Source organism: Heterodontus francisci, chromosome 32 (genome assembly GCF_036365525.1).
Source record: "Heterodontus francisci isolate sHetFra1 chromosome 32, sHetFra1.hap1, whole genome shotgun sequence".
Classification (NCBI taxonomy): domain Eukaryota; kingdom Metazoa; phylum Chordata; class Chondrichthyes; order Heterodontiformes; family Heterodontidae; genus Heterodontus; species Heterodontus francisci.
The window spans coordinates 34,629,437-34,650,398 of NC_090402.1; the positions used below are offsets into that span (position 1 = coordinate 34,629,437).

General features: G+C 41.7%; 1 protein-coding gene across 9 annotated transcripts in view; it reads right to left on the reverse strand.

Moving 5' to 3' along the window:
* The window catches only part of tncb (tenascin Cb), a 378,292-nt gene that overhangs the window by 98,046 nt on the left and 259,284 nt on the right, over nucleotides 1-20,962 (reverse strand). For all 9 annotated transcript variants that reach the window (XM_068012682.1, XM_068012690.1, XM_068012681.1 and 6 more), the window contains 2 exons: nucleotides 6,490-7,063; nucleotides 4,689-6,191 (listed from right to left, as the gene is read on the reverse strand). In XM_068012682.1, the coding sequence (XP_067868783.1) occupies nucleotides 4,689-6,191; nucleotides 6,490-6,958 (1,972 nt within the window). In that variant the 5' untranslated portion in view covers nucleotides 6,959-7,063. The remainder of the gene's footprint in view (nucleotides 1-4,688; nucleotides 6,192-6,489; nucleotides 7,064-20,962) is intronic.

Below are 20,962 nucleotides of genomic sequence, written 5' to 3' on the forward strand. Positions count from 1 at the left end.
GCAGAATTTCTAAACTGAGAAGGTTGGGCAAAGGCTTAGTCCCCATAATGTAGCACCATTGTTGAAAAGAGTAGAAATTGGGCATTATAAGAATGAGGCAAGAGGGTAGATAAAGGGAAAGGGAGAGATTGTAAAAGAAAGAGTCAACTATACAATATGAAACAATTAGTACAGACTAACATACCACAATGTATACGCAACAACCTATTGTGCTGTATAGCATTTTGCCTCATACATTTGTTTTAGTAAATATGTTTAGGTTTAAATAAATTTGATTAGTTATCTACAAAGTAACAGCAACTTGCATTTATATAGCACTTTTAATACAACAGAAGGTCCCAAGGTGCTTCACAGAGGCACTATAAAACAAAATATAATACCATGCCACATAAGATATTAGGACAAACGACCAAAAGCTTGGTCAAAGAGGTAGATTTTAAGGAGTGCCTTAAAGGAGGAAAACGAGGTAGAGATGGAGAGGTTTAAGGAGGGAATTCTAGGGCCCAGGCAGCTGAAGGCACAGCCACCAATGCTGGAGCAATTAACATTAGGGATGCTCAAGTGGCCAGAATTGGGTGACCACAGATATCTTGAGGAGATTACAGAGAAAGGGAGGGGCGAGGCCATGAATGGACTTGAAAACAAGGATGAGAATTTTAAAATTGAGGTGTTGCTTAACTGGGAGCCAGTGTAGATCAGCGAGTACCAGGGTGATGGGTGAACAGGATTTGATGCGACTTAGGACATAGACAGCAGAGTTTTGGATGACCTCAAATTTACAGATAGTAGAATGTAGGAGGTCAACTAGGGGTGTATTGGAATAGTCAAGTCAATATTCAAGACAATATTCAAGTAGGTCCAGCATGTGATATTATCCACATTCCAGATTAATGAGAAAGAAAGACTTGCATTTATATAGTGCCTTTCACGACCTCAGGACATCCCAAAGCACTTTACTGCCAATGAAGTACTTTTCAAAGTGTAATCACCCCAGAAGATGTAGTGGGAGACCTATGGAAATTCCAGTCTGCAGTGTTACCCCAGGCTAAGTAACTTAAGAATAAAGTCCTAGGTCATGAGGAGCATGGCCACTCAAGGATGGACAGGTGGGTCTCTGGGAAATCTTTACCTATAGAGGATTTCCCAGAAATGCATCAGTTAAATTATACATGAGACCCAAGGAGGACAGTATTAGCAATTATTGCTTTCTTTCCAGTTATTTTTGTCAGATCACTTATTTCCATTCAGGAAGAAAGCCAGATTCTGTGATTTAATGTATTGTACTTCTGCAGACTGCTAATAGGAACAAGCTCCAGTGCCTTAAGTAGAAAGTGAATCCAGAAGTGTCAAGTCAGCATAGGATGATCATCAACTGAGTCAATGAATAGCATTTGCTTGTAAAGAAGTGGTCAGCAATAAATATAAAATATTAACTGAGTATCATTACAAAGGTTGTTAGTGATTTTTCTTTTCTTACCACCTTCATTGAAATTACTTCCTGCTTATTTTCAGGAGGATTTCTGATAGACTGTTTGCACATTTACTTTTGCTCAATAAAATATTACTCTTGTACTTTTTTCATCTGCCTCCTCTGTGAGCAGGTTTGACTGCATAGTATATTCAAATGTTACAGTGACTGCCATATACTGGACATATTTGTATTTTAATATAAAGATAATTTAAACATAAATACGAATTTCAAATGTGTGAAATATGCTATTTAAAGATATATTACTTAAGTTGTTTGTAAGCAGCACACTCCATCAAAATGAAATTAGCCTTTGTTTTCTGAGGAAAATTATCCTCATGAAATTAAATCTGAGGACCATACTCTCTAAAGTGTAAATTAAAACAAATATTCGACTTTGTGTAGAGTACCAGTGAGACCATATGTGTATTGTTATTGCCATGCTAGACCCCCACCTACCAAGCATGAAGCACATTAATTTTATCATGAACATTGATTTTAAACTGTTACTGGGTTGAGGAAAGGACTTGTTAAACAGATCAGCTGTGGCTAGAAAAGATATTTGCATATTAACAGACGGTGCTTAGAAGGACAAAGGACCATTCCCTGATCACCAGGTATTGTGTGTAAGAGGAGCATTCCAGAGACTGCTAAAGTGATATAATCCAAGACGTGGTCAGACCAGTGAGTCACATGACTAACCTGCTTGGCAACCTGGGTTTTTCTGAATTGTACAAACAGTTTGAACTGAGAGTGTCTGTTTGCTCCTGGACTGAGAAGATCTCTCCTGTCTGCTCCCATCTCTTTCTCACAAGCCTCTGAATCCACTGAAGACACCTGAACCCCAAGAGAGAAACGTCTCCTACAGCGAACAAGGTTTAAGAAGAATACTGGGCCCCAATGAAAAGCAAGGACTCTACATTGAGCTCCAAGAACTGTAACAAAACACTTCAGATATTGCCGTAAACTTTTCACTTCATTTTTATCCAGCTCTTTTCTGTCTCTATTTTCATGTGTGTATGTGTATGCATGTTAACGTGGGCATGTCGTGTATCCGTAGGATCAACCAAATTAGAGTTTAAGCTTAAGTTTAATAAATTCCAATCTTCCTTCTTTAAACCTAAAACAACCTGTTTGTGCTGGTTTCTTTGCCTTATAATTGGAAAGCGGTGAACAAAGATTCACCAATGGGGAGCTAAAAATACGGTGTGTTTAAAATTAAACCCTGTTACGGTAAGACCAGGTGAAGGCTGAAAGGAAACCCTGGACCTCTTTTTCATCTGATCATAACATTATGAAATCATAAAATCACAATACAGGCCTTTTGGCCCATCTTGCCTATACAAGTTCTTTAAAAGAGCTATCCAATTAGTTCCACACCCCTGCTCTTTCTCCCAGAGTTTTGCAAATTTTTCCTTTTCAAGTATACAATTCCATTTTGAATGCCACTATTGAACCTGCTTCCACCACCCTTTCAGGCAGTGCATCATAACAACTTGTTCCATGTACTTTTGATGCGGATGTATGGAAAAGGCTCAAAGAAGAATGACAAAGGTGATTCCGCATTTGGGGCTTCTGATTAAGAAGAGACTCTCAGGTCTCAGAAGATGACAATGTACAGGATTGGAAATGCCAGTGATATGATCCAGAAAAGTATGAACATTATTAGATTTAAGCAGATTTTTGTTTTAACTTTGAGTGCGAATGTAGAACTGGATGGAAGGTGGGGAGGAGTGGTGGTGATGGTGGTAGGGGGTGGGGTGGGTGCAAAGGTGCAAAAATAACATGATTAATGTGAAAGAAATCAATTTTCCCACAGAAGCGAATGTTTGGAGCAGATTCCAGGCAAAATTTGTATTGATTAATTCCTTCTAAAAGAATCAAATAGAAATCTGGTTAAGACAAGAATTGAATGCTATTGTGATAACAGATTAAGATGATCAAATAGTCTTCAGGTCACCTGACTCCTGTGCTTTGGCAGTTAGTTGACTAAAATCCAAAAAAAGAGATTTGTGGATAGGGAGTATATTCTTGAATTTTGCTGAATTACTGTGTGAGCTTTTTGGCCTAATTCCAAGTTTTAATTCCATGCACCCTTTGCATAATATTTCAAAATCTGCTAATAACATTCTGGAAGATAACTCTCACCTTTATACTGCTTTTTCAATTCATAAAATGCATACCTAGGACTCACCCAGTTGTTCTAAATGTAGGCCATAATACTTCATCTTATTCAGCCTGGGGTTTACATTCTAGCCTTGGCTGGCCTTAGAACTTTGCTTAACTATGAGGTAACTCATTACAACTGGCTATAGATGGAACATTCCATCTTTGGTAAGGATGTGGAGAAAAAAATTTGACATGAGTTACCCTGCCATAAAGCTGACTTACTCAACCAATAGACAGCAGCACTCATGGGCAGACTGCAAAGAGGAGTAAGGTTATGAAAGGAGATAAAGGTACAAAAGGGAATAGGTTAGAGCAAAAAGGTGAATTCATGTGTCACATCAGAGGAATGAAGGAACTGAGAATTATCCTATTTTATTTATTTTAAATCATGAACTGCTGGACATACCAGACAAGAAAACTGCAGAGAATAAACAGTGCTACTACTTTGTCAGTTATCGACTATCTCAGCAAATTAATTGGGAATGGTTATAGATGATCAAGCTCATGTTTCATTCCATTGTGTATAACTTGTATTTGTGAACTGCCAAGTTTTTGGCACAATCTATCAAACATATGGAAAATCTCTTGGATTCACATGAAAGCTTTTTTTTTTCAAATTTCAAAACTAGGCAGTGAGCAATTCAACTGCTTACCTAAGTGATTTTTTACCATAAGTTCATTTATTTAAATATATATTTTTCCTGTACTGTCCTTTTCTGCATTTCAAACACTAAAATATCAAAAGGCAAAATACAGCTAAATGGATTGGGAATGAACAAGACCCAGTAGAGATTGAAGAGTTTAATTTCAGCTTTTAAAAAGTATGTTATGAATTAGAATTGTTAGACACGTAAAATACAATTCAGATCTCTTATGTATTGCAAGTAATAGACAGCTGAGTACCATCGTGTTACTGCCCAGCATTCCTGTTAGTAGATACTTTTATGAATTTCCGTGATGCAATTAAAGCTAATAAAGAAGATAGATCTTGAGTGAAACTGATACTTGTCTGTGACAAAGCAAGTGGAAGCAAATATTTGGTATCACTTACCGGCAGAACAGTCTTCTTCTATGTAGCCTTCATCACAGATACATTGGCCATCAACACACCTCCCACGATCATTGCAGTTATTGGGACAGGCCACTTCTCCACAATCTAGACCTCTGTAATTTGGATCACAGACACATTGGCCATTGACACAGCGGCCACGGTCGTTGCAGTTGTCCGGACAAGCCAGTTCACTGCAATCCTCACCAGTAAAACCATCATCACAGACACATTGACCATTGACACAGTGGCCATGGTTGTTGCAGTTGTTAGGACAGGCCAGTTGACCACAGTCTTCTCCTGTGAAGCCTTCTTCACAGATGCATTGGCCGTTAATACATTGACCACGGTCATAGCAATCATTAGGGCAAATCAGCTCGCTGCAGTCTTCTCCTGAATAGTTCTCCTCACAGATACACTGACCACTGACACAGCGGCCACGGTCGTTGCAGTTGTTTGGACAAGCTAATTCACTACAGTCATCTCCGGTGAAGCCATAGTTACAGATGCACTGTCCATTGACACAGTGGCCGACGTTATTGCAATTGTTTGGACAGAGGAGCTCATTGCAGTCTTCTCCTGTGAAGCCTTCATCACAGATACAACGTCCATTGTCACAGTGCCCATGGTTGTTACAATTGCTTGGACAGGCTAATTCACCACAATCTTCTCCAGTGAAACCTTCATGGCAGATGCACTCTCCGTCAACACAGAGTCCACGATTGTTGCAGTTGTTCAGACAGGCCCATTCACTACAGTCTTCTCCTGTGTAGCCTTCATTGCAGACACATTCCCCATTGACGCAGAGGCCATTGTTACTGCAGTTGTTTACACAGACAAGTTCTCCACAATCTTCACCAGTGAAACCTTCATCGCAGTAACAAACCCCTTCGATACAACGCCCACGATCATAACAGTCATTCGGGCAAATAATTTCTGAACAATCCTGATCAGTAAAACCTTCATCGCAGATACATTCTCCGTCGACACAGCGGCCACGATTATAGCAGTTGTTAAGACAGGCCAGATCTCTGCAGTCTTCTCCAGTTAAACCTTCATCACAGACACACTGTCCATTAATACAAATACCATGGCTGCTGCAGTTGTTAAGACAGAGTTTTATCCTGCAGTCTTCACCTGTATAACCTTCAACACAGACACAAGCTCCGCTAATACAGGTTCCATATTCACCGCAGTCAAATCGGCACACCTCCTGGCTACAGTCTTCTCCTGTGTAACCACTAAAGCAATGACAGACTCCAATTATACACCTGCCTTGATCGCTGCAGTCATTAAGGCAGGATACTTCAATGCTACAGTCTTCACCAGTGAAACCTTCTTCACAAAAACACTTGCCATTAATGCATGTGCCTCTATTATTGCAGTTTTCTGGGCAGTCAGGTTCGGTGCAATTTGTTCCTTTCCAGCCTGGGTTACATAAACAGCCACAGGTATCTGTACTGTAGTTTCCATGTGCACCACAGAAAGGTTTTACATCAACACGACCTAAACAAAGATGTTTGTTAGTGTACAGTAAGACATGATTTGTATAAAGTAGGCAACTAAGACCGAATGGCTTTAATGACATTAATTGCTTGGACAGGGCAATTATATCAGTTCTAATATGCCAAACATGGTATTAAGAATTAATAATTAGGATACAAGGTTAAAGATATACCAGCTATTTTTTGCAGTAACACAAGTTGTATATATAGATAAAGCATTGTTCTCAGTCTACATCAGTGACATTGTATATATGCAGCCACAATTATTTAACTATAGCACATAGCTGCTATTATTATACCTCTTCCTTGTTGTGCGCCATTTCCACAGCATCCTCCATTAGCACATTGATCGCGTAATAACGATACATGACCTTCCAAAGCCTCCAACCTGTTTAGCAGGTCACGGATATCTGGGCCTGCCGCACAGCCGCAGGCCTGACGTGGGATGTTGATTCGGTGAGTGAAGACAATTTGATTTTCACCATCAACTGTGTGCTCTATGTGTTGGTCACTGGAGTCAGCTTTGGGTCTCGCAATGCCATCAGGGTCCTCCAAGTCCACTGAACAAAGAGACCCAAGAGGAACATTGATGTTGTAGACGTGGTTGAAGTTTATAGGTTGTGTTCCAAGTGGTAAAGTGATATTTTCTTCTTTTGGCTGCAAGATGTCTCTCTTCTGTCTAATAACTTTCTTAATAAGTCCCTCATGGGTTTGTGCCACCAAAATAGCTGTCACGAAACAAACTAAAATGTGCCACTGAAGCCCCATTTTGATAGTTTATAATCTTCCTGTTTAGTGGAGTCAGTTTTGTTTACCGATTTAGCACACAGCGATAAAATGTGAAAGCTTTGGTCCCTTTTCAACTCAGTTTATCTGCAAGAAATCAAGAAAAAATATGTTGTGAAAGGGCCCCATTTCTCTTCACAAACTGACATGATGTTTCATTAATCCCTCACACATTTGGAAAAAAAAACTAATGATTGCATTTGCAAACATGTAGAACCACCCAAATTAAGCAAAGAAATCCATCCAATTAAACTAAGGCAAAAAAATTGCCATCTAACATGATGTTCGGCAGCAGGATGATTGATTTAAAATGCTGACTTAGTTATAGCATTGGCTATTCATTATTACTAATGATTAAAGCACTCTATGATCGGCTGAAGCCGTAGGTATGACTGAGATGCATTAACATGTCACAGCAAGGCACAGTTAAGATAAATAATGTGACAGTCATTGAGAAATTGCTCTTTCCAGACAGCCCCTGAACTAGCTTGTGTGATGGATGGGTTACAAATTGTAATAACATGTGACATAGCTTTCAGTTTTGCTTAATCAGTAACCAAACAATGCTATTTGGCATCTCAGATGAATAGTGAAGGCTTATCTCAAACTGTCAGGTGTACAGTTATAGAGCAGAATGGAAATTTTAAAATAGAGAGGATGGACATTCCTATTTGACACAATGGCGGTGGATCTTCAGTGGGACGGCACTATCACTGACCCTGACCAATTTGGTGAGGTGGGGAGAAGGAAATTGTTGCAGCATTTGTCACAGGCTCAGATCAACAGCAGTGGAGATCTTAAATAAAATTCTAATTTTTCTTTCAGTCATTGCTGCAAATTAATCAGTAACAGATAATTATTATTTGGCTGATATTTACATGAGAGAGTTTCTATATTTCTCACATATTAATGAATCACAAGGATATGTACCAATTTTATTTGATACTCATTAGAAAACTGCAGGACCCAAACTGGGGACGTTCAGTGGAGGCGTGAGACCCCCATGAGGAGGAAAGCCTTACATCATTGTGGCTTCACAGTAGCTAATGTATAGCTGCAACCATAATATTGTTGGGAACCTTTTAAGCTTCTGCTCTAAATCTTTAAGTGTTAGCAGCATGTAATCAATTTTATTAGCTCTTCACTAACATTTAAGGGACATTTAGCATTGGTAGAAAGGCATTTTCATTTTGCACTAACAGCATTGTAAGTTCTGATTCAGGGCTTCACCTGTTTGTGGAGCAACGCTCCCTTGAGGTGGTATTCTCACACTTCTTGGGTTTGACACCGTACACCCTTTTTGTCATGTCAAACTGCTTTGCAAAATGCTCAGCAAATCTATTGGACACCTCAATGCTTTGCAGACATTAGTTTTAATAGAATAAACTTTCCAACCCTATGGATTTATTGCCCAGATGCCCAATTAAGGGCCACTTCCCACCCCACTGGCATTTTACCAGAGTTGGGAGGGGCTGCCGCTGTGTGGGGAGACGGCCAGGTAAACTATGGTGGCCTCAGTGCAATCCTGGGAGTGGGGGTGGGTGGGGGGGTGGGGAGTGGGAGTAGGTGGGGAGGGGTGTGGGAAGGGTGGGTGCTCCTTGATGGGTGCCCCATGGCCCACAGAGGGGCCCCCAGTGGCATTGGCTGCCCCATGCCCAAGGCAGAAGCACCAGAACAAATCCCACACCACCCCTCCACCCAACCAATTGCGAGGACCAACTACCTGGCCCTGGCTTCCCTCAAAAAACTCACCTGTCTTCGAGGGCGCTTCAGCACTGAGGTGCCGTTTCCTTCATGATACAACCTCAGCAGTGGGCATGGCTAGCGGTGGCACTGCCAAGGCCGCCACTCTGTTTGGGCTGGCAGCTCTGGGTGGGGGTGGGGGGCTGGGTGGAGGGGGGTGGGGCGCTATCCTCAATTGGACAGCGGCCCTCGTGGCAGCCTGTTAATTGGCCACCGGGAGAAAAGTGCTACCCAGGGTCCCACTGCCTGTTGGAGTGGGGTCGGCTCCCACTTTGGGCCCCAGTGGTGGGACTTGACTGCCTTTCACAAAATTCAGAAAGAGAGGAGAGATCTCTATGATCCCTGTTCTCTAATCAATTAAATCTCCAGTTTTTAAGGTGATACCTGTATATATGTTTGTAATCATGGAGGTGGAGAGTTCCCTCCTGAACAGGACGCTTTGGGCTGAATTCTCCCAGTCCCGCAGAGGTGGTTTTGGGAGCGGGACCGAGAATGAAAACAGAAAAGAGCACATCGAGTCAGCTACCTGATATGTTCCTGCCTCCAAGCAATCGTGCCAGAGGCAGGGTGAGCGCGACAGTGTCTATCTGCCTGATGGAGGCCGGGCCCCCCTGCTGAGGCCAGAGACTGTCATTTAACCTGAGGCAGCCTCCCGGTGGAAGGCTGGGGGGCATTGATGCCTCCTCTCCATCACCCCAGCATGGACCCACCGGGATGCAATGGCCATTGCTGCGACTGAGGCCATCCTGTGGAGAGGCTGTGGCCATGACGGCTTATTTTTAAACTCTTTGCAATCCCTTTTGAGGCACCCTTGCCATCTTCTGCTGTCTCAGCCGCGTCCACCTCTTCCGGAGCTGCCCGTCAGACATCGTCGAGAGCCCTCCCACTGGGCCATCCGCCATCCTTAATTAGATGGGGGTCCTAGAAGCAGCTTCTTGATTGCTCCTAGAGGCAGCTATCGCTAGAAACGTCCCGCCATGGCCACTTCCAGGTTACTGACCCGGAATTGAGGCCGACATCGGGATGGGGACCCTACCAGTAAAATTCAGCCCTTAGATTTCATGCCATACAGGAGCCATTAGTTGTAGATAGGGTTCTGCCTGCCTGGATCCCGAATGAAAGTTACTGGTCTCTGATCGGTCTCATTCCAGTCTGAATGAAAGATGCTGGATAGTACCAGTGTCAAATTGCTGCTGAAGAATAGAAAAGTTATTAGAATGTTCATCAGGGCACTTTGGCCTCATATTTCCACTCGAATCCACTGTCTTTTTCTGGCACAATTCGAGCAGCATTGGCATACCTGGTGCATGAGGTCTAGAATTTTAAGTGCAAATTGCATACAGCTCAACTCGAGCTTCCATGAACTTTTACCCTAGCTTTAAAAACATCGTGTGGAAGCAGTCCCCACCCACAAAACTGGGCACATGTTCCAGGGTGAATTAATCACAGTTGGGAGTTTTCATTAATTGTGCTCATTTGCAGGCCAAGGAGGCTCTAAAAGTTAAGCTGGTTCTTTTGGGTGCAAGGACATGAACAGATACATTTTGAAAGGTTTTGAATGATTTTAAAAAAACTAAGGAACTGACTACTGTACCACAATCTAATCAGAAAATAGTTATTTATATTTTTGAAAAAAGCATTTGCAGAAATTTGAAATCAGGTTTTCATAGGTCATGGATTGAAAATGTGATTCAAAACGCTTATGTTTTTGTGATAAACCCATTTTCAGCTGTAGTAATCAAACTTTACGAAGTCGCCACTCTTAAATATCAAGAAATATTTTATAAAGCAAGCAAAAAAAATTACATTTCAAAACGCTGTCCGTGTCAGATTTTGCGTCTGGCAATATGCAAATGATTGAGCGGAAACTCAGGGGAATCAAACACCTTTCAAAATGCATGCGATTTTGGGTGCAATTTGTTTTGGAATTGCCGATTGCACCCAAAGTGAAAACTCTACCCCATTATGCCCAAGTTTGTAATTGCTCTGTTTTATTGCCATGGCTATTTTAAACTGACAGCCGTCTTCCTGGTCTGCAAGACATCCTGTTTTCGTTTATTGAGTATATGCAAAGCCTTTTTATCCTCATCGTCCAGGAGTAATTACAGGCATTTGATCAAACAACAGTCTCAAATGATGTGTAGCAATGGTCATTCCCAAAATCACACTTTGAAAATTACAATGGGAAGAATTTAACAGGAAAACCCTACCTGCAAATGCAGTGATTAGATCATCTTAAAACAATGAGAAAAGTCAATAAAATTGTTGAACAATTTTTTAAACATTTGGACTTTGAAGAAGTTCCAACTTGTAGAATGTTCCATTTTCACACTGTATAATTATCAGTGTACAGTAAATGAGTCTGGGAATGTCTCACTGTCTGCAAACTTGGCAGCAGGTGGCTGAGTTTTACATATGTGCAATGGACAAAAGAATTTTAATTGAAAACAGAATTGCTTCCCTAAGTTACCCAATGTCTAATATTGTACTTGGTGATGCAAGAGCAAAGGGAAATCCATTCCTTAAACCATAAAGCTAGTTGATTGCTTTGAAAAACCTATGAAATAAAAGGAAATAATTGTTTGAATTACAATAATGTTTTGTATTTGACTTGAATTACAGTGGCCCATTGCTGATTCTAAACCTGAAGCCTCTCTGCAGAAGCAATAATGTGGCTATCCATCCGGTTTTATCCTGGACTGTCGGCTTTCAGTGCACCTGCCTCCACTCTGGTACTGGATGCCCTTGTGTCTGGTATTTTGAATTTCAGTAACAGTTACATTGCCAGGTAAGCCTTGGAGGTCTGTCTGTATCTGTAAACCACCCCCACAATCTCATGTTATATAATGGCCATCTGCTCAATGGCACCGCTCACGGTGCAGCTTTCACCAACATCGGTTGCTGCTCATCATCCGGCTGCTTCATATCTTTTATTTTATTCACTCATGGGATGTGGCCAGGCCAGCATTTATTGCCCATCCCTAATTGCCCTTGAGAAGGTGGTGGTGAGCTGCCTTCTTCAACCGCTGCAGTCCATGTGAGGTAGGTACACCCACAGTGCTGTTAGGAAGGGAATTCCAGGATTGTGACCCAACGACAGTGAAGGAACGGCGATATAGTTCCAAGTCAGGATGGTGTGTGAACTTGGAGGGGAACTTGCAGGTGGTGGTTTTCCCATGCATTTGCTGCCCTTGTCCTTCTAGTTGGTAGAGGTCGCGGGTTTGGAATGTGCTGTTTAAGGAGCCTTGGTACGTTGCTGCAGTGCATCTTGTAGATGGTACACACTGCTGCCACTGAGCATCAGTAGTGGAGGGAGTGAATATTTGTGGATGTGGTGCCAATCAAGCGGGCTGCTTTGTCCTGGATGGTGTCGAGCTTCTTGAGAGTTGTTGGAGCTGCACCCATCCAGGCAAGTGGAGAGTATTCCATCACACTCCTGACTTGTGCTTTGTAGATGGTGGACAGGCTTTGGGGAGTCAGGAGGTGAGTTACTCACTGCAGGATTCCTAGCCTCTGACCTGCTCTTATAGCCACGGTATTTATATGGCTTCTCCTGTTCAGTTTCTGGTCAATGGTAACCCGTAGGATGTTGATAGTGGGGGATTCAGTGATGGTAATGCCATTGAATGTCAAGGGGTGATGGTTAGATTCTCTTTTGTTGGAGATGGTCATTGACTGGCACTTGTGTGGCACAAATGTTACTTGCCACTTATCAGCCCAAGCCTGGATATTGTCCAAGTTTTACTGCATTTCTACACGGACTGCTTCAGTATCTGAGGAATTGCGAATGGTGCTGAACATTGTGCAATCAGCGAACATCCCCGCTTCTGACCTTATGATGAAAGGAAGGTCATTGATGAAGCAGCTGTAGATGGTTGGGCCTAGGACACTACCTTGAGGAACTCCTGCAGTGATGTCCTGGAGCTCTGCTGATTGACCTCCAACAACCACAACCATCTTCCTTTGTGCTAGGTATGACTCCAACCAGCAGAGAGTTTTTCCCCTGATTCCCATTGACTTCAGTTTTGCTAGGGCTCCTTGATACCATACCCGGTCAAATGCTGCCTTGATGTCAAGGGCAGTCACTCTCACCTCACCTCTTGAGTTCAGGTCTTTTGTCCATGTTTGGACCAAGGCTGTAATGAGGTCATGAGCTGAGTGGCCCTGGTGGAACCCAAACTGAGCATCACTGAGCAGGCTATTGCTAAGCAAGTGCCGCTTGATGGCACTGTTGATGACAGCTTCCATCACTTTTATGATGATTGAAAGCAGGCTGATGGGGCCGGGTTGGACTTGTCCTGCTTTTTGTGTACAGGACATACTCGGGCAATTTTCCACATTGCAGGGTAGATGCCAGTGTTGTAGCTGTACTGGAACAGCTTGGCTAGGGGAGCAGCAAGTTCTGGAGCACAGGTCTTCAGTACTATTGCCGGAATATTGTCAGGGCCCATAGCCTTTGCAGTTTCTTGATATCACGCAGAGTGAATTGAATTGGCTGATGTCTGGCAACTGTGATGCTGGGGACTTTAGGAGGAGGCCGAGATGGATCATCAACTCAGCACTTCTGGCTGAATATTGTTGCAAATACTTCAATCTTATCTTTCGCACTGATGTGCTGGGCTCCCCCATCATTGAGGATGGGGATATTTGTGGAGCCACCTCCTCCGGTTAGTTGTTTAATTGTCCACCACCATTCATGGCTTGATGTGGCAAGACTGCAGAGCTTAGGTCTGATCTGTTTGTTATGGGATCGCTTAGCTCTGTTTATCGCATGCTGCTTACGCAGTTTGGCACGCAGATAGTCCTGTGTTGTAGCTTCACCAGGTTGACACCTCATTTTGAGGTATGCCTGGTGCTGCTCCTGGCATGCCCTCCTGCACTCTTCATTGAACCAGGGTTGGTCTCCTGGCTTGATGGTAATGGTAGAGTGGGGGATATGCCGGGCCATGAGGTTACAGATTGTGGTTGAGTACAATTCTGCTGCTGCTGATGGCCCACTGCGCCTCATGGATGCCCAGTTTTGCATTGCTAGATCTGTTCGAAATCTATCCCATTTAGCACGATGATAGTGATGGAGGGTATCCTCAATGTGAAGGCGGGACTTCGTCTCAACAAGGACTGTGTGGTGGTCACTCCTACCAATCTCCTGCTGGTGAAAACCACACTGGTGAGTCTGCACTTCTGCCTTTTGTGTGCGCATGCACGGGGGTTGGCGGGCTGAGGGTTGGGGTGGCAGTGGGGTTCTGTGTCCAATATTCTTGGCCTCTGCCAATGGCCACCCTAAGAAACAAAATGGCACAGCTGAAGGCTTAGCCTCCAATATTTCTCCTCCTCAGGCACCGTCACAAGTAATGATGCAAAGTCAGGCCCAAACTCTGCTTCACAAGTTAAATGGCCAATGTCCACAGCCACACAGAGGCCAGAAAATGGATACTTAAAATAATGTTCATGTGCAAATCCAAATGTATGCACTATTCCTAACTTCTTGGTCAAGGAATGGCAGGATAGTCCATAATGTGAGAAAACAGTCATGTTATTGTTAAAAGTTAACAATTTATTAGTTTGCATTATTTTTTGAAAGAAACCTTGTTGACTTTCTGAATTTCTCAGAGGAGAGATGGCAGTCCACTTATGGCAGTTTTGTTTTCAAATAAATCAGGCAACAAAATATCTTTAGCGCAGAGGAGGCAGCTTCATTCGAGTAGCTTGTATCTACTTACAGATCTGGGTCATATATTTTAATGGTCAGGTGAGGGAAAATATCATTATAATTTACAATTGTGACAAACTCATTCTTTTGCTTTATGATAAATGGGAGGACATTTAAACGAATATATAAAGCAGCAGAACATGGCAAAAGATAGTCATAATCTATATTTTAAATATGTTCCAATATCAAAGCATAACTAAAAGGGTTTTATTTTACAGCACAAGAATATAATTTTCCATTATACTACTACTGCAGATTTATTCTTTTGCAATAACTTCATGTTTTTTATCCTCCCCCCCCCGCCCCACCCTACTATTTTATGCCTGTTGAGTCAAGGACCAAATCTATGCATTTGCAACAGGTTACAATGAGGGGCACAAGAACAACCTTGGGTTAAGTCAGAATTAGGTTTTTCTCTCTCCTTATCTCAGACTTGATTCAGTGGTAGTATTCTCATTTCTAAGTCAGAGGTTGGTGGGTTCAGGTCCTACTTCAGAGCCATGAGCACATAATCTAGCCTGATACGTCAGTGCCGTACTTGAGTGCTGCATAGTTGGAGATACCATCTTTTGCATGAGACATTAAACTGAGGCACCATCTGTCCTCTCAAGTGGATGTAAAGGATCCCATGGCTCTATTTCAAAGAGCAGGAGATTTCTCCCTGATGCCCTGGCCAATATTTATCCCTCACTCGAGATGCAGAGTATTGAGATACTGCATCTGTCATAAAATGTAGGAACAATGCATATCTTTGTTATCTACATAATGATTTTATGTTACTGTATACATCCATTTATCTGTGCAATGGGCATTGATTACCATTGACAGTTCTTAGGTCATAAAATAGCAAGATTCAAATTAGTTCAAATTACTTAGTATTCTAGAATTAGAAGCAGTAAATGGGAGTTCTATTGCACTCGTAGAGGATTCAAGTTTAAATCAAATACACATAAAGCTTAAAACTCCCTCTTATCATTTACACAATATTCAAGCAAATTCTAAACACTGATTTAATTTATGTAATAGCCGAGATTCATTTTTAACTTGAGAACTCAGCTCTTGGAGCTCAGCTGCCTATGCAGCCTATCCATCAACAGTACAGTTTAAATGCCAAACTTTAAAATATGCAGGTAACAGCAATAAAATAGATTGATGCGGAATTGGCAAATTAATCAGTTTGCAGAATTTCACAGCTGGACGAAATTGAGTGACAAGATGGTCAAGAGAACTGAAGCTAAACAATTAGTAAATAGTCTTTAACACAAAGAACGTGCTCTTTCAGAATATAATGAGACGTGGTGGATACTTAACAAACCAAATTGCCGTGCATAATGGTGCCTGTCTGATGATTTTTAATTAGGATCTTCATACAGATTTTATTATACAGGAAACAGGTTTTTTTGATTTAACTGTGCTAGAGAGTAGGATTGAGCAAAAATAACCCATTTTAGATATATAACATGGTTGACTTGAAAGATTTGCCCAATCTTGTGCTCCAGATTGCTAGTTGATGGGCATAAAAGATCTGAATTCCTTCAAATCAACTATTCCATCAGCCATCTTAGTGAAATTACAGAGCAGAAGTGAAAACTGATGACTAGCATTTTCTGTAATATAAAATAGAAACTCGGAAGCCAAAAATTACAGTGCCACCTTTTAGTGCCTATTATTTACTATTATTAGAGCCTTAGGCAATAACTGACAATTACAAAGACATTGACAGCGCTGTACTGCATTTAGGTAGATGTACATGAAATTTTCCAAATATGTAATATCTTAAAGAAAACTCTGATTAAAAAGATTTATCTCAAGGATTCATATCACAACTGTGTTAATTCTGACATTTGTCAATATTTAGCTGGAAGACCTATGACCAGATATCCCCTTTCACAACTGACAAATTCCTAAACCCCTCCCCTACACCATTATGTTCCTTATATCCTCACCTCTATTGCACATGGTGCCCATCTTGCTCCACCCACTGTCCTCTCTTACCTCAATTTTAACTGAAAAACAATTTCCTGCACAAGTCGCACACCACCCGCACATGGACAGTTCCATTAATGTTGATGGGTTAATGTCCTGGAATTCAAAGGGAAATTATGGGACAACCATCAACACAGGCACTGTGACAGATCAAGGAGAGGGTGACCCATCACCATTTCAGGCAACTAGCGATGGGTAATATATGCAGCCTCGCTACCAGCATTGTTCATTTTGAGAAAACAGTTATTGCTGTTATGTAGTTATGATGAAAGTACTACAACCCAACAAACATATTGGGTTTTTATTATATTAATACCATTTCAGTTGTTTTCTAATATATGACATTTCTCATTCCCAATCTTTTGCATGTTATTTTGTTTATTTATAACTACTGGAGGTTATTTTAGTGAAAAGGTGAAACAGGTGCCAAATGGGTGTTGTGCTAATAAGACGCACCTGTTTGAAGGTCCAGTTTTAGCACGCAATTTTGGTCATAACTATTGATTACCATAATTTGAACCTGCCTGCAGTTGCTAAAACAGCCACCGACATGTTTGGCACTCAAGTGCTGATCAGACACAATTTTTATGGAGCAATATATGTGGGCTCCATGCACCAGCTTCCACTGAAGGTGTGGAGTGTGCTGGCTGATGCACAATGGTACATTTCAGGATGGCTGAGTGACCGAGTGAGAAGGCACACAGGTTCTTGAACGCGACACTAGAGGTTCTGGTGAAGAAGTCCAGAGAAGGAGGGATGTCCTGTACTTACAATAGGAAACGAGTCCTCCTCTCTGTCTCCTGCAGCAGCTAGTGCTGCTGTGCCTGATCTCATGTCCATCTCCCATTCCACCTGCAGTCCAAGAGGAAACGCTTGCAAAATGCTGATGACCAAGCACTCCCTTTTTCCTGGTGGAGTGGCACTGTACATACTCTATTTAGGTGAAGTCCTCAGAGAATTTCCAGAATAAATGTTGATAAGAGGGTAGATGAGGTCTTGAAAAAGTGTCTCTGAAAGTCTCCCAATGTGTTTCAAAAGTCCCCTTCAAACCTCCAACAACAAGTCAACAGCAAAAGATGATGCATCTTATCAGCTGATTGCTGTTAGAAGAGAGTGCTACATGAGGTGCTGCCCAACAAAGTGCTGTGCAGCCTCATTAATGAATGTTAACAGACAATTTAAGTGATAATTAGCTGCTTAACCATCCTCTGTACTTGGTGCAAGCTTCAATTCCTTGCACCAAACACAGGCTAAACTGGCGTTTCAGCTTAAACCCCCATCTTGATCACCTTGAAGGCTCTTCATGCCTAGAATATCTGGGAAAAATTGTGCCCTCCTACCACCCACCCTGTATTTTAACTTAGTTGTGTGTGAAAGTTACAATGTGCAACTTTCAACATTTCATAGATTTCTAACAGACTGACTTGAAGGCTAAAGGAACTTCCTCTATGTTGGTTTTCTTAGCAACAGGCCAGACCTCATACCCTGAACTCCAACAAAGAAAGCATATAGTCACTTCAGGAAACCTTTGCTGCGGCTGCCAATGCTGGCACAAGGCGGCACTCGAATGTGACATGGAGAAGGTTTTGACCATTTCCACTTTATTATTGACCAGGCATCTTTCCTTTGTGATATTCTTTTTAATTTAATTATTAAGCCAGTGGAGAAAGCTGAGTTTCATAAGGTGAAATTGCACCTTCACCTTATTAGCATCCAGCTCATCAACGTGATTGTATGAAATTCCTTTGTCTGGCATTCCAGTAAAAGCATCAAACTGTTTAAAATAAGAAGGTTAATGTCTTTGTTGAAATAGCAGACAAAGGAATTTCGTCTGAATGCACTAATGAGGTCATATGGTAATACAGCACAAAGATTGAAGCTCATTATTGCACAAAAGCAAAATTACGGGTGTCACAGAAGTTACTTGAGGTATTATAGAGCGTTTTCAAGTTTGCCGCCTGGGCAGCAACTTGCCTGAATAGATCACCTGCCCTTTATGGAAACGACTCGATTGTCAGTCATTTAATTTTAATGGTATGGAAACTGGGCAGATTCTACAGCAGGTGTGTGATGTGTGCTGTCATGTTACCACCCAGATGACATGGGTTCAAAATGAAGCCCAATGCTTCAAATTCTCTCCGCATCCAAACAATATCTGAGCAAATACTAGATTACACCACAAATTATTTTGAAGTCGAAGTCAATTCTAATTAAAAGCAAAATACTGCAGATGCTGGAAATCTAACATAAAAACAAGAAATGCTGGAAATACTCAGCAGGTCTATCAGCATCTGTGGAGAGAAAATCAGACTTAACATTTCCAGACCTGAAATTTCGATTCTAATGAAGATGTTTAACAATTAGAAAGGGTCTTGCAGAATAGTAGACCAACAGAATATATTACAAACATTGAGATATTCTTAAAATATTGTAACCCAGTTTAAAAAGTAATTGTCTTCCTCTCATAGTCCTGGTATACTATTGTAGCCTTCTGAAAAGAACCCTCTTTCTGTCCCATGAAGCAATGCCACACAGAGATGCTTGGTGTCAGAAGAAAAATGATCAGAGCATCAAATCGCACAGAAGAAGGCCATTCAGCCCTTCATGTCTGTGCCAGCTCTTTGAAGGAGCTATCTAATTAATCTCACTCCCCCTGCTTTTTCCCTGTCGCCCTGCAAATTTCTCCTCTTCAAGTATATATCCAATTCTCTTCTGAAAATTACCATTGAATCTGCTTCCACCGTCCTTTAAGGTAGTGTATTCCAACTTATAACAAAAAAAATCTCTTTTGCCTGCTGTACTTTTTGCCACAATTAGGGTCATAGATAAGAGCGGTGAAATGGAAATTGTCAAAATCCAATAACAAAACTCACTAAAGGTAAAACAATATAGATAGCATAATGATTCAAAAAATTGGAATGCATTTAATTTAGAATAACATTTAGAAAATTACTTGAGCTTTGGTCTTGTTGTTTATAATGTTCATCCAAACTTGGGTTCTCAGCCTTGTGAATATACTTTGATTGTTACTTAAAACTAGCAGCGTGCCTTTATGTTGAAGCTTGTGACAGTTGGGAGAAAGGCTTTAGAAATTTGCATCTGAGAGCTACCTAGTGGCCAAGGCCTGCAACTACATTGTGACTATTGACACAGCAAAATTAAACATAGCAATTTACAGTGATAAATGTTGCCACAAACTTGTGACCAAAGTTTTTGACAATAGAAAGTAAGATTTGTAGACAGGCAGTACACATTCAGCATAAGAATTTTAAACCAACAGAATCGTAAACATAAAATACCATCCTTTTTAATGCTGTTGGAGTCATACCTAGCACAAAGGAAGATGGTTGTGGTTGTTGGAAGCCAATCACCTCAGTCCCAAGACATTGCTGCAGGTGTTCCTCAGGGTAGTGTCCTAGGCCCAACAATCAATAACCTTCCCTCCATCATAAGGTCAGAAGTGGGGATATTCCCAAATGATTGCACAGTGTTCAGTACAATTCACGACTCCTCAGATACTGAAGCATTCTATGCCTACAGGCAGCAAGACCTGGACAACATTCAGGCTTGGGCTGATAAGTGGCAAGTAACATTCATGCCATACAAGGGCCAGGCAATGACCATCTCCAACAAGAGAGAATCTAACCATCTGCCCTTAACATTCAATGGCATTACCATCGCTGAATCCCCCAGCATCAACATCCTGGAGGTCACCATTGACCAGAAATGTAACTGGACCAGCCATATAAATACTGTGGCTACAAGAGCAGGTCAGATGCTGGGAATTCTGTGGCGAGTAACTTTCCTCGTCACTATCCAAAGCCTGTCCAGCATCTACAAGGCACAAGTCAGGAGTGTGATGGAATACTCTCCAGTTGATCGGCAGCCCATCCACCCCCACCACCACTGGCACATAGTGGCAGCCATGTGTACCATATGTAAGATGTACTGCAGCAACTCCCCAAGCCTCCTTTGACAGCACCTTCCAAACTTGTGACCTTTACCACCTAGAGGACAAGGGCAGCAGATGCATGGGAATGCCACCACCTGCAAACGTGCTTGCAAGGCACACACCATCCTGACTTGGAACAATATCGCTGTTCCTTCACTGTCACTGGGTCAAAAACCTGGAACTCTCTTACTAACAGCACTGTGGGTGTACCTACAAGAGATGGACTGCAGCAGTTCAAGAAGGCATCTCACCACCACCTTCTCAAGGGTAATTAGGGATGGGTAACAAATGCTGCCCTTGCCAGCGACACTAACATCCCACAAAAGAATAGAAAAAACTATCGAGAAAGATTAATCTAGGACATTCGGTTACTGTTTAGCATTATATTTCTTCTATGCATTAATTTGGCCATCTGTGGTCTAACAGGATGCACTAGTTATCTATAGCGCTTGTATAATTAGCAGTTTCTCATCCTGCTGCAACTTACTTTGAAAAGTTCTCATTAATTATAAAAGAAATTTTCCTTTCTAGGAGGACACTTATTTTTGCCTCCTACAGAGACACATTGAGCATATCAGCTTCTCATTTATTACAG